This window comes from Ananas comosus, linkage group 20, assembly GCF_001540865.1.
Source record: "Ananas comosus cultivar F153 linkage group 20, ASM154086v1, whole genome shotgun sequence".
NCBI classification, from domain to species: domain Eukaryota; kingdom Viridiplantae; phylum Streptophyta; class Magnoliopsida; order Poales; family Bromeliaceae; genus Ananas; species Ananas comosus.
The window spans coordinates 4936438-4950177 of record NC_033640.1 but is presented as its reverse complement, the minus strand read 5'-3'; the positions used below and the strand labels follow the sequence as shown (position 1 = coordinate 4950177).

The 13740-nt window shown below is 39.9% G+C and overlaps 1 protein-coding gene across 1 annotated transcript; it reads left to right on the top strand.

Annotated features, from left to right (window-relative positions):
* LOC109726078 lies at positions 744–2999 on the top strand. The gene is made up of 2 exons (XM_020255506.1): positions 744–821; positions 1803–2999. The coding sequence occupies exon 2, from the start codon at positions 1809–1811 to the stop codon at positions 2997–2999; it is 1191 nt and encodes a 396-aa protein (XP_020111095.1). The 5' UTR covers positions 744–821; positions 1803–1808.

The window sequence follows — 13740 nt, the reverse complement described above, 5'->3', positions numbered from 1 at the left end:
CGCACCGTGCCGGTGCGGCACGTACCGTGCCCCTAAGAAAGCGGCACGGTACAGGGGGGGGTCTCGGACCCCCCCTGTGTGCCGCGGAACCCATAGCGTGCCGCTCGAGACAGAGCGGCGCGCGGCTGGGTGCCGCGGACCCGTGCCGTGCCGAATAGTCTTTTTCTTTTTTTCCTTTACTTTATGGTTTTTTTTTTTTTGTTTTGTTTTTTTGCTAGTGTTGGTTTTGTTTTGACTTACAGTAAGATGCTTTTTGGTTTTCTTTTTGCAAGTGTTGTCTTTTTGGCTTGGTTTTCTTTTGACCCACTCCCCCCTTTGCTTTCTTCTCATGCTTTTTCATTTCTTTTTTTCTTTGTCTTTTTGCATTTGATGGTTTCTTTTGACTGTCAATGCTTTTTTTTTTTTGTCATATTCCCCCTCCTCCCATGTGGTCATGTTCCCCTCTAATACTTTTTCCTTTCCTTTTTTTTTTTTGGTCTTTTTGCATTTGATTGGTTCGTTTGACTGTCAATTTTTTTTTCCTTTTTGTCATATTCTCCCTCCCCCATGTCGTCATGTTCCCCTCTGATACTTTTTCCTCTCTTTTTTTTTTTTTTTTTTTTTTGTCATGTTCCCCCTCCCCCCTCGTCTACTTAAGGCAACGACCCTCTCTCTTTCTCAAGCAACTTCCCTATCTCTTTCTCAGGCAACTTCTCTCTCCCTTTCTCGGTTATTCTCTCTCCTTCACTTTCTGTCTTTTTTTTCTTCTCAGTGCTGATATATCTTCCTAAAATTTATTAAAAGGAGGCAAAAACGTTGCATATTGCAGATTTGCTTATTAGGTAAGTCAAATAAATTATAATTTAATTGTTTTATTTATAAATATAGGAGTTAATTTTTATTGACATATATAATCCACCACAAACATCTATTTTCTTTTCACAAATTATGTTATCTAATTTTTTCACACCGCAAAACTTTTGGCGAATCAAGGTAAACAAACTTTGCGTTACATCAATCTTAAAATTTTATTTTTGCGTTAGAAGATTTAAAATATTGATAAAAATCAGAGCCTAAATTAATCAATTGATACTTAAGTTTATTTAATTAATTTGTCATTTAATTTATTACTATTTTTTGATGATCTAATAAGTCTTCTAAAAAATTTAATAATAAAGTTTTTTTTAAACAAATTTTGAATAAAAATTTATAAGTTAAATTTAAAAATTATTTTTTTTTATCTTATAAAAGAAATATAGTAATACGATCAAAAGAAAGAAAAAAAAAGTCTTTATATTTTAAAAAATTATAACATGCAATAATTTAAAAAAATAATATAAATAATTTTAAAATAATTTTTAAAAATTAAAATTTTTAGAAACCTATTTCTTTAACATTATATTTTATAATATTAAAATTTTAAAAAAAGAAAGAAAAAAATAAAAAGAATTTTAAAAGTTAATCAATTCTAAGTTTCTAACTAACAGATTTTCGCAGAATTTGTTCAAAATTTATTTTCTTAGAATTTTGATCAAATATTTTTTAAAAGAATAAAAAAGAAAAAAAATTATGAATGTAATTGCCGTTCTATTTTGATTGTTCTACTCATTGTATGCTTTCTAATCAAATCAATATATAGATTTTAAAAAAAATTATAAAAAAATAAAATTTTCTATAATTTTATCTGTTTTAATTTTTTTAAATAAAAAATAAAAATAAAAAATTTCTAATTTGATACATATGATTCTTTTTCATCATGTCGTTTTTTTTTAATTTTTATAAAATAGATTTTATTTGAGTTGTTTGTATCTTAGTAATTATAGATCATAATGCCACCTAAAAGAACAGAAGATTATGGTTGGCAACATGGACAAATGGTTGATGGAAATAGATTTCATTGGAAGTGCAATTACTGTAATATGGTCGGAATGGGCGGAGGTGTCACTCGCCTAAAGAAACATATCGCTGGAGGTTTTTCTGAAGTATCAAAATGCCCTAAAGTCCCTCAGGAAATAAGACATGCAATGAAAATTGAATTAGAATCTTCAAAAATAGCAAAAAAGAAAGCAAGGGACGATCGAGATGAACTAGATAAACGAGCGGGTGAATATCCCCCTACTGACCCATATGAAGGTTTAGGTGATGAATTAGATCCTGATATTAGAGCTGCGATGGAAGCATCTGCACAAGAAAGATGGCAGCAAAATGAAGTCCAACGACATAGAGCACAATTTGGACGCTCTCAGTTTGATGCTGGTGGTGGGTCTGGCTCTGGCTCTGCATCATCTGGTTTAGCTCGAAGTGGTTCTGTTAGCCGCATGTTCGATAGATTTAAAAAAGGACCAAAAGGAAAAAGTGGAAGACATCCAAATATTATAGATATAGACCCAATGGCATTTCCTGACCCAGATGCTCAACAGCAGCGCATAGATAGTATGCTAAAAAAAGATAAAAAAGGCAAAATTGGTCGAGCAATAGCAAAATTTTTTCACTTCAGTCATATTCCTTCCAATGCAGCAAGTACTCCATATTATAGATCAATGATCGCTACCATACAAAAGGAGGGTCCAGGAGTTGAACCCCCAACGCCGTATGAGATTTCTGGCAAATATCTTGACGCGGAGGTCAATGATATTCATGCATGGGTAAAAACCTTCAAACAACAATGGGAGATGTATGGTGTTACCTTGATGTGTGATAGTTGGACAGGACCGACAAAAATGAGCATTATAAGTTTTTTGATCTATTGTAATGGCAGGGTGGTTTTCCACAAATCAATCGATGCGACCGGTCGATTTGAAGATGCTGATTATATATATGCATTATTGGAACAAGTTTTAGGTGAGATTGGTGAGAAATGTGTGGTACAAGTTGTATCAGACAATGGTGCAAACTTCAAAAAAGCTGGCAAACTATTAATGCAAAGGCATCCGCATTTATTTTGGACTCCTTGTGCAGCACATTGCATCAATCTAATGATGGCTGACTTCGGTGACATAAATCGGGTTAAAAAACTGTAGATACTGCACATCGTGTATCTAATTATTTGTATAATCATCTTTGGGACCATTCTTTAATGGTGAAATTCACAGGACGAGAACTAGTACGTCCTGGTATCACACGATTTGCCTTAAATTTTATTGCTCTAAACAGTATCCTTCAAAATAAAAATGGATTAAAGTCCATGTTTGCATCAGATGATTGGCATACATCTCGTTATGCCTCCACGGCTGATGGAAAATCGATTGAGCAAATAATTCTGTCTGCCAAGTTTTGGGATTATGTGAAAGAGATTGTTGATATTGTGGAGCCTTTATATGTGGTTCTCCGTTTAGTGGATCAGGAAAAAATACCTCAAATGGGACACGTCTATTATAAACTGAGAATGGCTAAAGATAATATTAAAAAAATTAATTCGCCACGGTGTCAATCTTTTGTAAAAGTTATTGACAGACGTTGGGACGTTCAGATGAGCCGGGATCTACACCTAGCAGGTAAGTTATAAATTATAACAAAACTATTTATTATTGATTGTTCATTAGTAGCCTTGTATTATTAATGGAGTGATTTCTTTCTTAATGATAGATTATTATTTTAATCCGTCGTACCATCATCGTTATAATCTTGGATTTGATGATGAACTGTTGAAGGCATTACGAAACGTTATCAATAGATTGGAGAGGGATCCAACACATGCTGCTCTTGCCATAAGTGAGGTATAATATTTTTTCAATGTATTACTAATTTGCTAGATGTTAATATGCTGATTTCTGATTATTATTCTATCATAATAAAGGGAAAAATATTTCGTGAATCCTCTAGAACTTTTGGTGAAGTGGGTGCAATTAACGGAAGACATAATACCGATCCTAGTAAGTAACTCCATAATTTGGACAGTTTACAGCTGATGATAAATCTTATTTGATATTTTTTAACTTTTAATTGTACAGCTGAGTGGTGGCTACAATATGGTGGATCAGCAAAGTATTTAAAAAAGATTGTCGTGCGTGTCTTATCTCAAACAACAACGTCTAGTGGATGTGAACGCAACTGAAGCACGTTCGCACTCATACAATCCAAAGTGCGTAACCGATTAGCGTACGCTCGATTAGAGAAGCTAGTTTATGTCCACTATAATATGAGGCTCCGTTTAAGATGCATGCATGAGGGGTATGATAAGGAAAAGGAATTAAAAAATTATGATCCCTTGGATGCAAGTTTTATCAATGATGAATCAGACCCCATACTTGATTGGCTACAAGATAGAGACAATCAAGAGGACCTATTACTCAATGAGCCTGGAGATCCACCATGACCATTCAAAATAATTGCTGATGAAGCAGGAATTAGTGATGCTGGAAGATAGGCTGACGAGAACATAGGAAGCTCTCAAGGTAATGTGCAAGAACAAGCGGCTTTGGACGAAGAATCCCAAAATCCTGCACATGACTCTGATGCAGAATTCGAACGTCTTATGCAAGGATCTAGATATGGTCGTTCACGTCGTACTCAGAGTCAATCTGGAAAGGAGAAAACGTCTTATACTGCAAAAAGGCCTTCAACGACAGTCCGAAGTGGTAAGAGTAAAAAAAGCATGACATCGATGGATCCATTAGATACAGCTGATGCACTCCCACAAGATGATGCTAGTGATACATCGACACCAGCAGATTCTGAATTACCACAGTCTAAAGATGAATGTAGTGATGATGATGATACCACTAATAGCAGTGAGGATGGTGGCGACTTCATTCCACCAACACAACAGGAGAGTAGAGGTGGTGGTGGCCTTATATTTACTGAAGAGCAAAACTTCACACATGCTACTCAAGATGCTGATCATGGGTCTCGACCACGTCAAACATCCAGAGTGGTATATGACCGTCGAAAAGATAGGAGGTCCTCACAACAAGATTATAGGGAAATGAGAGAAGGTTTGGAGGCAATATCAACTAGACCTCCACGAAGGAATGATACTTTGCAAACACAGTTTGATAGTACTTCAATATCATCGCATCCCTCATATCGACATGGTCTATATGGAGAGATATTTGATTATGATTCATCAATTTATGGCACTCAGAGTGAATCCCAATCCATCCCTGGACATAGTGAAAGCTCATACGGCGAATCTACATCCACTCATGCATATCCACATTATGGTTCTTCTTTTCCATACAATCCATATCCTTATGATGCTTCAGTTTATATGCCACAGATGACTGTTGTCCATTATATCCACGATCCAGTTGCATATGCAAGTTATCTCCGACAATACAATGACGTATATCGGGAATATATTACTTTCACACAATACCAGCAATACTTATATCAACATTGTCATATAAATCTTATATCTGCAACTTACAGTATGCCATATGATCAAGCGCAACAATCTATATGGAATTAAGCAGTCATCTCTATGTAAAGATGTAAATTTAAATAATTATTATACTTGTGAATTTTATTATTGTATTTTAATTTTTATTCTACATCAGGTATAATTGTATTTTACTTACAAAAAGCTTACATGCATGTTAATTGATGAGTATAATAAGGTATATATAGCAAATATAAATAATTATTTATTTAAATCTTTCAAAATAACATTATAAGAGTTTATTGGAATCAAAAAAACTGAAAAAAATCCGTGCCAAAGCGTGCTAGTAGGAGGTGGTGCGTATCTGTCGGCACGCAAGCGTGCCACGTGTCGGCACGCAAGTGTGCCCGTGCCGTACCGTGCCAGGGCCGTGCCGGCACGCCCCCGTGCCACGGCACTTTAAACCTTGCCTTATACCAACACAGTGTTAGAGACGCTCCCACCTTTCTGTCTAGCGGGGTCCCAGGTTTGGCGATCGAGGACCACCTTAGTCTCCTTCCACATTATTGAGCTGCATCATCCGGATCGTGTGCTTCGATAGTTTGGTCTATTACAGCATATACCTGAAGCAGTGCTTGCCATACTTTGCATCAATTCACGAGGTAGAGCAGATGAGGATTGGGCGGCATACCACGCTTTATATATTGAGCGTTGGAATGATAGATTGGTGGATATAGCAGAGGTCGACCTTGAGGTAGATCCAGATCCTATACGAGCTACCACTGTTTATATGCAGTAGTATTGGACAATCACCAGGAGGTGGATACTACGCCAGTACAGAGGCCACCCCTCGCGTATCAGCCACGTGGTCACGTCGAGAGAGTATTGGTATGATTTTAATATATAATATCTTTTTATATATACAAGAAAGTTTCATATAATCTTTATGATGGTGTTTTTATTTCAGGTCGATATCGTGCAGAGATCACATTATACGATCAAACGTGTCCTGCCAGATATTCCAGGAGGTGGAGTATTAGATGCCCTATTACAAGTTGCGGATCAGATGGAAGCAGTTTTGGAGACTTTATCTATGCTTCCACACACTGTACCTCCACGACCAGCAGACTATGGTGGACCATCGACGTCCGGCCATGCACCAGTATATAGTCCACCGAGGCCATCATCACCGATAGAGGAGCCACCTTACGTTATGGACACGGCACCAGCACCAGTACCAGAGGATTCACCTCGGCCAGTTGATATTGTTTATCATAGGCGCCGACGACAAATGCGGTATCTTCATACAGATCAACCCTCCTCTTTAGCTCCTCCACGGCCAGACATACTACCGACACCTGCTATGATTGAGCACGAGATCGGATGGGTGATCGAGACGCAGGACACTCAGCCGGTTATTGAGGGTGCTGCTATCGAGTATCTCGACCAGTTGGAGATCTTAGAGCCTTTTGATGAGCATGGTGTTGATCGTGGTCGCGGACGTGGTAGGCGACGTGGTCGAGGGAGTAGGAGGAGAACATGATACTATATTTCTATATTATTGAAAAACTTGTTTTAATTTTTAATATTCTGTTGTGATTATCTGGTATTGATGCTTTATTGATATTCTGTCGGATTTGTTGTTGTATTGTTAATGCTGAATTACTTATATTGTTGCATTGAATTTGTTGTTGCGTTGTGATGGTGTATTGTACTGTTGTGATGATCTCGTTGTGATGTTGTATTGTACTGTTGATCTGGTTTTTTGCGCTAAGAAAAATGGCTAAGTGCTGGTAGTGCTATTGAACACGGTGAACACCATGTTTAGACACGGTGAACCATTCACCGTGTTAAAGACACGGTGATTGGTTCCCCCCTCTTTCATGTATTATACAGACGGGCTCTCTCCCTCTGGCTTGGACGCAAGGCCAAGTGATGTATATATAATACATTGGACACGGTGAACCATTCACCGTGTTTAGAGACGGTGAACAGTTCACCGTGTTTAGACACGGTGAACCATTCACCGTGTTTGAACACGGTGAATGGTTCACCGTCTTTAATGTATTATGGACACGGGCTCTCCCTCTGGCTTGGACCTGACGAATAATACATTGGACACGGTGAACTGTTCACTGTGTTTAGACACGGTGAACCATTCACCGTGTTCCATTCACCGTGTTTGAACACGGTGAATGGTTCACCGTGTTCAACTTAACACCCTGGCCCCAGCCCTGCCCGCGTGGCGCTGATGTAGCACCTGCATGGCAGGGCCAGGGCCATTTTTGCAATTTCAATTTTGATAGGGCTATTTTTAAAATAATAATTTCTTAGGGGGCTATTTGCAAAAAAAGCCCTTAGATTTTTTAGATTTACCTGAATATTATTTCTTTTTGATAAGAACGTTATTGTTTGAGTTGTTAGTAGAAACTCTATAAAGTTGGCCTTGACCATTTGTATGGTAGACATTTTTATTATGAAATTCCACTTTCCGAGAGATGTTCTCTGATATTTTCCTTCGCGATTNCCATCGACGGCCCTCCACCAAGTGTGGAAAAGTGCGGAATACAAATCGAACACTCGAACCTCGCAGTTTGCAAAGGTCCAGTGTGCTACAGCCAGTTCGAGCCGAACCGGGCGGCGGGTGCCGCGGGAGGCCGATTGCAAGTGGCTACGAGCAATCGGAACGCGATAACAGATGGGTTGTGCTTACCGAAGCGACTAGATCGCCTACATGTCAAAGTGGACCATGAGTTCTCGTTGATGCATATGTGTAGGTACAATGGCATTGTGATTATGCTAGATGGAATCGTATGCATGATAGCATCATGTGAATCATAATCCACGATACTTGATCATACTAGTTGATAATAGCATAACGATGCGTTGGAATATGTATGCTAGTGGATAATTGCATATAGATGCATTGAGAAATACATACTAGATGATAATGGCATATTAACATTATGAAGATGTATACTAGATGTATATGCATGTTGACATGTACTAGAACATGCTAGAGCATAGAAATGAATGTTATCCTATTGCTAGATTATGCATAGGCATGTGGCATCTAAACCTAGTGTTATGAACCTAGGATAGATCGAGTGGCAAACCTAGTGTCGTGAACCTAGGAAAGTTGAGAATGAAACTACAGTCAGTTAGATCTAGGTGAGTGGCATATGAAATACAAGTGTAGTATCAACACTATGATATGAACATAGGGATAGAGGATTTCCCGTGTTGTTAAGAGTGGCATTTGAATGTAGTGTAAAGAGACACATTGATGCAATGAACATAGGGATGGGTGAGTTTTTCCTAGTGATGACGCATTGCATGAGAATTAGTGTAATTGAGACACTTGACATGGACCTAGGGATAGGTGGAATTCTGAGTATTTGTTAACCCTAGTTGACAGGGTATCCTTAGTGGCGAGGATTGGATCATACTCACACAGTCTATTTAAGCTTGAGGTGGTCGCTCCACACAAGCAGTGCACTCCGGAGTTCTCACATGAGCTGGGTAGCTCACGAGCGGGGTAGCTCACCGGGTAGGATACGAGCGGGTAGCTCCTCACCCATTGCCGGAGTTGTCACACGAGCTAGGTAGCTTACGAGCCGGGTAGCTCACTGGGTGGGATACGAGCGGGGTAGCTCCTCACCCATTGGACTAGAAGTGAGTTGGGCGAAGGGCGGGGTAGCTCTTCACTTGTGAGATTTGAGCGGGGTAGCTCTTTACCTGTGAGATTAGAGCGGGGTAGCTCTTTACATTTGAGATTTGAGATATTAACCGAGGCGAAGAGCGGGGTAGCTCTTCACCTACTAGAACTGGGTGTGAATACCTATGAGATTTGGGATTTGAGTCAGGCGAAGGGCGGGGTAGCTCTTCATTTAGGACACCTGAATTGTGAGACGGGTGAGATCAGAGCGGGGTAGCTCTTCACCTATGTGATTTGAGATCTTAGGCAGGTTAGCCTAGTGGATTGGGTGATGACATGAATAGTATAAGTGGATTTGCATTCATACCATAATTAGACATAGTAAATGTTAGAGGATTGCTGAGGTGTATGTGAGGGTTCCTTCACCTCAAGCTGGACAGAGTGCGGTACTCCGCAGTTGATTGACTCGGGGCAGAGTCGGGTGGCTAGCTTGAATAAGGTAGTTGGAACCTTAAGGGCCAGTGATAGATGAAGTGGATCTAAGGTAATAGAAGCCTTAGAAGCTAGTTGGATATGAGCTTGATAGTGAGATAGAAGTAGGATCAGCAGATCTACTTATGATAGTTGCATTCTGCATTGTTGCATTTAGCATTGCATTATTACATTTGTAAGCATGGTGTTGATAGTGCATAATCTTGATATTATATCTATCTGTTTATTGAACTAACCTGCTGTTTGCCTCCTTTGGACCTGTTCGTCGAGCTTTTCCCTTCGGTGGCCGTACCCACTGGGAATCATGGAGTTGGTTCTCACCCCAAGTTGTTTTGGGGTATTACAGGTCTGCACGTGAGCGCCGCGGCGACGCGAGGCAAGGGCGTAGCTCCGTAGATAGCGCCCTACCCCAGAGACCAGAGATAGCAGTACCTCGTCGGCATAGCTTAGGGGTATAGAGATGAAAGGAACCAAATGTATCAAACTTGTAATAAGTANCGAGATGTAAAAGCATGTATGTGAATGCTTGTAATAGCTAGATGTTTTATATTTTTGATACTTCCTTATGCAATCTTTGGTTGGATATTGTTCCTGTTTGGAACCTTTTGTAATTGTATTGATTGCGACGCCTAGGACGTACAGGGGAAGCTCTGTCCGTTCGGCGGTCTGTCGGCGTACCCGAACCCGACCAAATAGGCGGGGCACGGGGCGTGACAGAGACTGTGAGCAAGGTATATTTATTTTCCCTATATTCTTCATGGAATCCCAAATAGCCTAGCTGAATTCTTAAGTACCTACCTTGTAACACACTGGACCTCTGCAAATTGCGAGGTTCGAGTGTTTGGATGTATTTCGAGCTTTTCCACACTTGGTAGAGGGTTGTAGAATGTTTTCCGACCTAAAAAGTTCGAAAACTGGAATTCTGGACAAGTTCTGAGAGTTTTTACTCTCGGGGACCGGTCCCTGGAAGGAGAGACCGGTCCCCCAGTGAGCAGTGTTGCGGCAGCCCTGAGGCAACCGGTCCCTGGCGGGCGAGACCGGTCCCCGAGCTCATCTTCGCAGTGAGAGACCGGTCCCGCGCAGGGAGAGACCGGTTCCCAAACGTTGGTTTTCCGGGTTCGCAGCGAGAGACCGGTCCCTGTTGGGGAGAGACCGATCCCTCTGGGTGAAAACTGCCCAGACTGGGCTGTTGTAATTTTGGATTTTTGGGGGACCTAGCTGGATTTTGTTACAATAGAGGGTCTATATGACCCATCCACTCTCTCCTCTCTTCATTTCTCTTCTCTCAACTCTCTCTACACCCTTGATAGAGAAGAAGAAGAAGAAGGAGAAGGAGAAGGAAGGAAGAAGAAGAAGTTTGAGAGCTACTAGTGGACTTGGAGCATCTTCCCCACCCTCTCTTCTTCTTTGGTGCTTGGAGGTTGAACTTGGAGCTTGTCAAAGAGGAGATCTTCACCCTCGGAGCTTGGATTGGAGCTTCTAAGGAGGTTTGTTGCTCTTTTTCTTCCTCTAGACTTTGGTTTGAAGGTTTTTAGTAGATGGAACCCTAGAATGGAATTGTAGGGTTGATTTTGGGCATTTTTGATTTAGGGCTTTTGGGGCTAAATTAGTTGGTTTAGAACCTTCCTTGGGCTTGGATTGGAAGGGTTCTAACTCTCTTTTGGAGCTTTGGAAGAGATTTCTTCTCTTGAGGTGAGTTTTAGCCCTTTTGTCTTGTTGGTTAATATTTGATCTTGTAGTTGATCGTAATGCCCGTGTATCTCTTCGCTCAATACTTTTAGGGTATTTTGAGACTCGTGGACAACTTCGTTCGACGAAATGAGGCCCTACGCGACGGTTCGGTGGGTTTGACCTAGCCACACAATGAGAAATTCTCATTTGTGATGAATTAAGTATCATTAATTGAGAAAGCATGCATATTCTTATTATATGTATTTATTGTGAATTTTAGAATGCTTAAAATTGGACCTTGCTTTCATGCATTTAGCTTATTTGCCACCTGTGACATTAGGGATTTTTGGAAGACCTAGAGAGGCTTGAGGACTTAGACTATTTGAGAGATTGAGCCAATGTCATAAAGAGGCATTAGGCCCGGACTAAAGTGAACCTAGCTAGTATTGTTTTAATTGGAATATGGAACATGAATTGGGCATGATTAGTTGTGATGCTTAAGTGTCATAAAGAGGCACTAAGCAAGTGTGTGCGTTGGAGCGTCACTTTGAGACTTTGGACTAGATCCTTGGGATGCTAGTGACCTTGCCATGTGAGAGGCATGAGAGTAGAGTACTTGAGACTTTGACCTTGCTTACTTGCCATTTGTGCTCATTCGCACATGCTTGTGAGGGTCGCTCCCTACAAGCCGGCACTCCGGAGTTAGCCTACGTGACTTATGTTTGCTCGTGCGGTATTGAGAAGCCTACGGGGTCGAGTGGGACAGACACATTCCAAGAGTAGGGATGTTGGGCTACCACAGGCACTTAGGCGGCACAAGCTGGACTACCNAGCTCGGCAGAGATACGCTTGGATCCTCGGTTGGGTAGCGCCCACGAGTGCCACTCCGGAGTCGGGCTTCGTGCTTTTGCGTTGTTGTCGGTTTGTCCTGGTTGGACACGCTCTCCACTGACGACCCAGCGTGGTGGTAGTTAGTATTGCTTCGACAGGCAGGATGGGTGTGTTCATAGTCCCTAGTGAGTTTTGGGTTATACAGTGCATTATCATACCTACAGATTGTCGAATAGGGATAGTACAATAGCATATAACTGTAGAGTTTTTTCAGCTTTCTTACTATCTTTGAGCATACATCTGTAGACTTAGTGGGTGAGCCGTTGAGGTCGGTAGCGGTACCCACTGAGGACTACTTCTACTTCTTTTTGCAGTAGTTCTCACGCCCAGTGGTGGATCTTTTGCAGAGCCCTCTTCTTCGGCTGCTGCAGTCACGGATACGGATCGTGAAAAGAGAGTCGCGAGCTAGACTCCTTCCCAGTTGTTACTGATCTAGAGCTTACCAGCTATAGGTAGTGGTAGTTTTGGTTCTTATACATACTGATGGTTGTATCTCGCTGGAGCGAGTGATTTTGTATACCGGGATCCTATGTATGTATAGTGAACCTTTATTTTATATATGTTTATCTTTTTAGCAGCTCTATACTACTGGTTGCAGTGTTGTATGATTACAGGTACAAGTACAGCTATCGCTTCGTATATAGGAAAAATTTCTATGTATACGGCGGGTCTGTTAGCGTGCCTGAAAAAACGAGTAATCCGGGGCATGACAATCATCGATTCGGAAGCTCTATCATCGAAAACAACTTATGAGTACGAGGGCGATCGTACTCATAATAGTATAATAGCCGGACTCTATATATATATATATATATAGAGTCCGGCTACTATACTATCGGTAGCACGGGGCCTCCTGTGCTATCAAGTTGTTTTCGATGATGCGGCTTCCAAATCGACGATCGGCTCCGTTAGACTTGATCTACACTATTAAGAGTGAGAGAGAGAGAAAGAGAGAGAGAGAGGAAAGAGAGAGAAAGAGAGAGAGAGAGAGGGAGCTAGGGGAGAAAGAAAGAGAGAGAGAGAAAGAGAGGCAGAGAGAGGGAGAGAGAGAATTTTAAACTTTTAATTCCCAAATTTTATACTTTATATTTAAAATTTAAATTTAAATGTTAACAGATAATATTTATTTCAAATTTAATCTTCAAAGCTTAAAATTTTAAAATTTTAAACTCTATAAAGTTAATTAATTAATTAAATTTATTAATAATGTTATATATAATATAATTAATTAGTTTATTAATAATACATATAATAAATCGGGCTTCAAACTTCAAATTTTTTTTTATCCCTTTTTATTTAAATAATTTTTTTTAATTTTTCTCTCTCTTCAATTTAGATTTAAAAATTAAAAAATTAAAAAAGTTTGTTCAAAATATTTTAAAAATTGCGTAAATTTTCCGCCGCGAAGCGCGGGCCTTCACTAGTTCATTATAATTGTTGCCTCAGGGTCACGAAGTCCCACTTTGCTAAGGAGATGCTTAGTTCGGCGTAAAACGAATCGAAAAATTATTTTCGGTATGAAAATATTTTTCTAGTTATTTGGCTCGACTACGGATTTGAAAAAAAAATTAAAATTTTTATTTTTCCACTATTTTTCGATAGAAAATGAAAATTCAAACTGTAATTTTTTTTTTCACGGAAAATATTTTTATACAAATTATTTTTTATGATTTTACTTGAAGCAAATGGACCCTAACACCTATCGGCCCTTAATCTGGTACCGCTATAC

Coding starts and splice junctions, on each gene's coding strand:
- LOC109726078 (XM_020255506.1), top strand. CDS start 1,809: ATGCCACCTAAAAGAACAGAAGATTATGGTTGGCAACATGGACAAATG.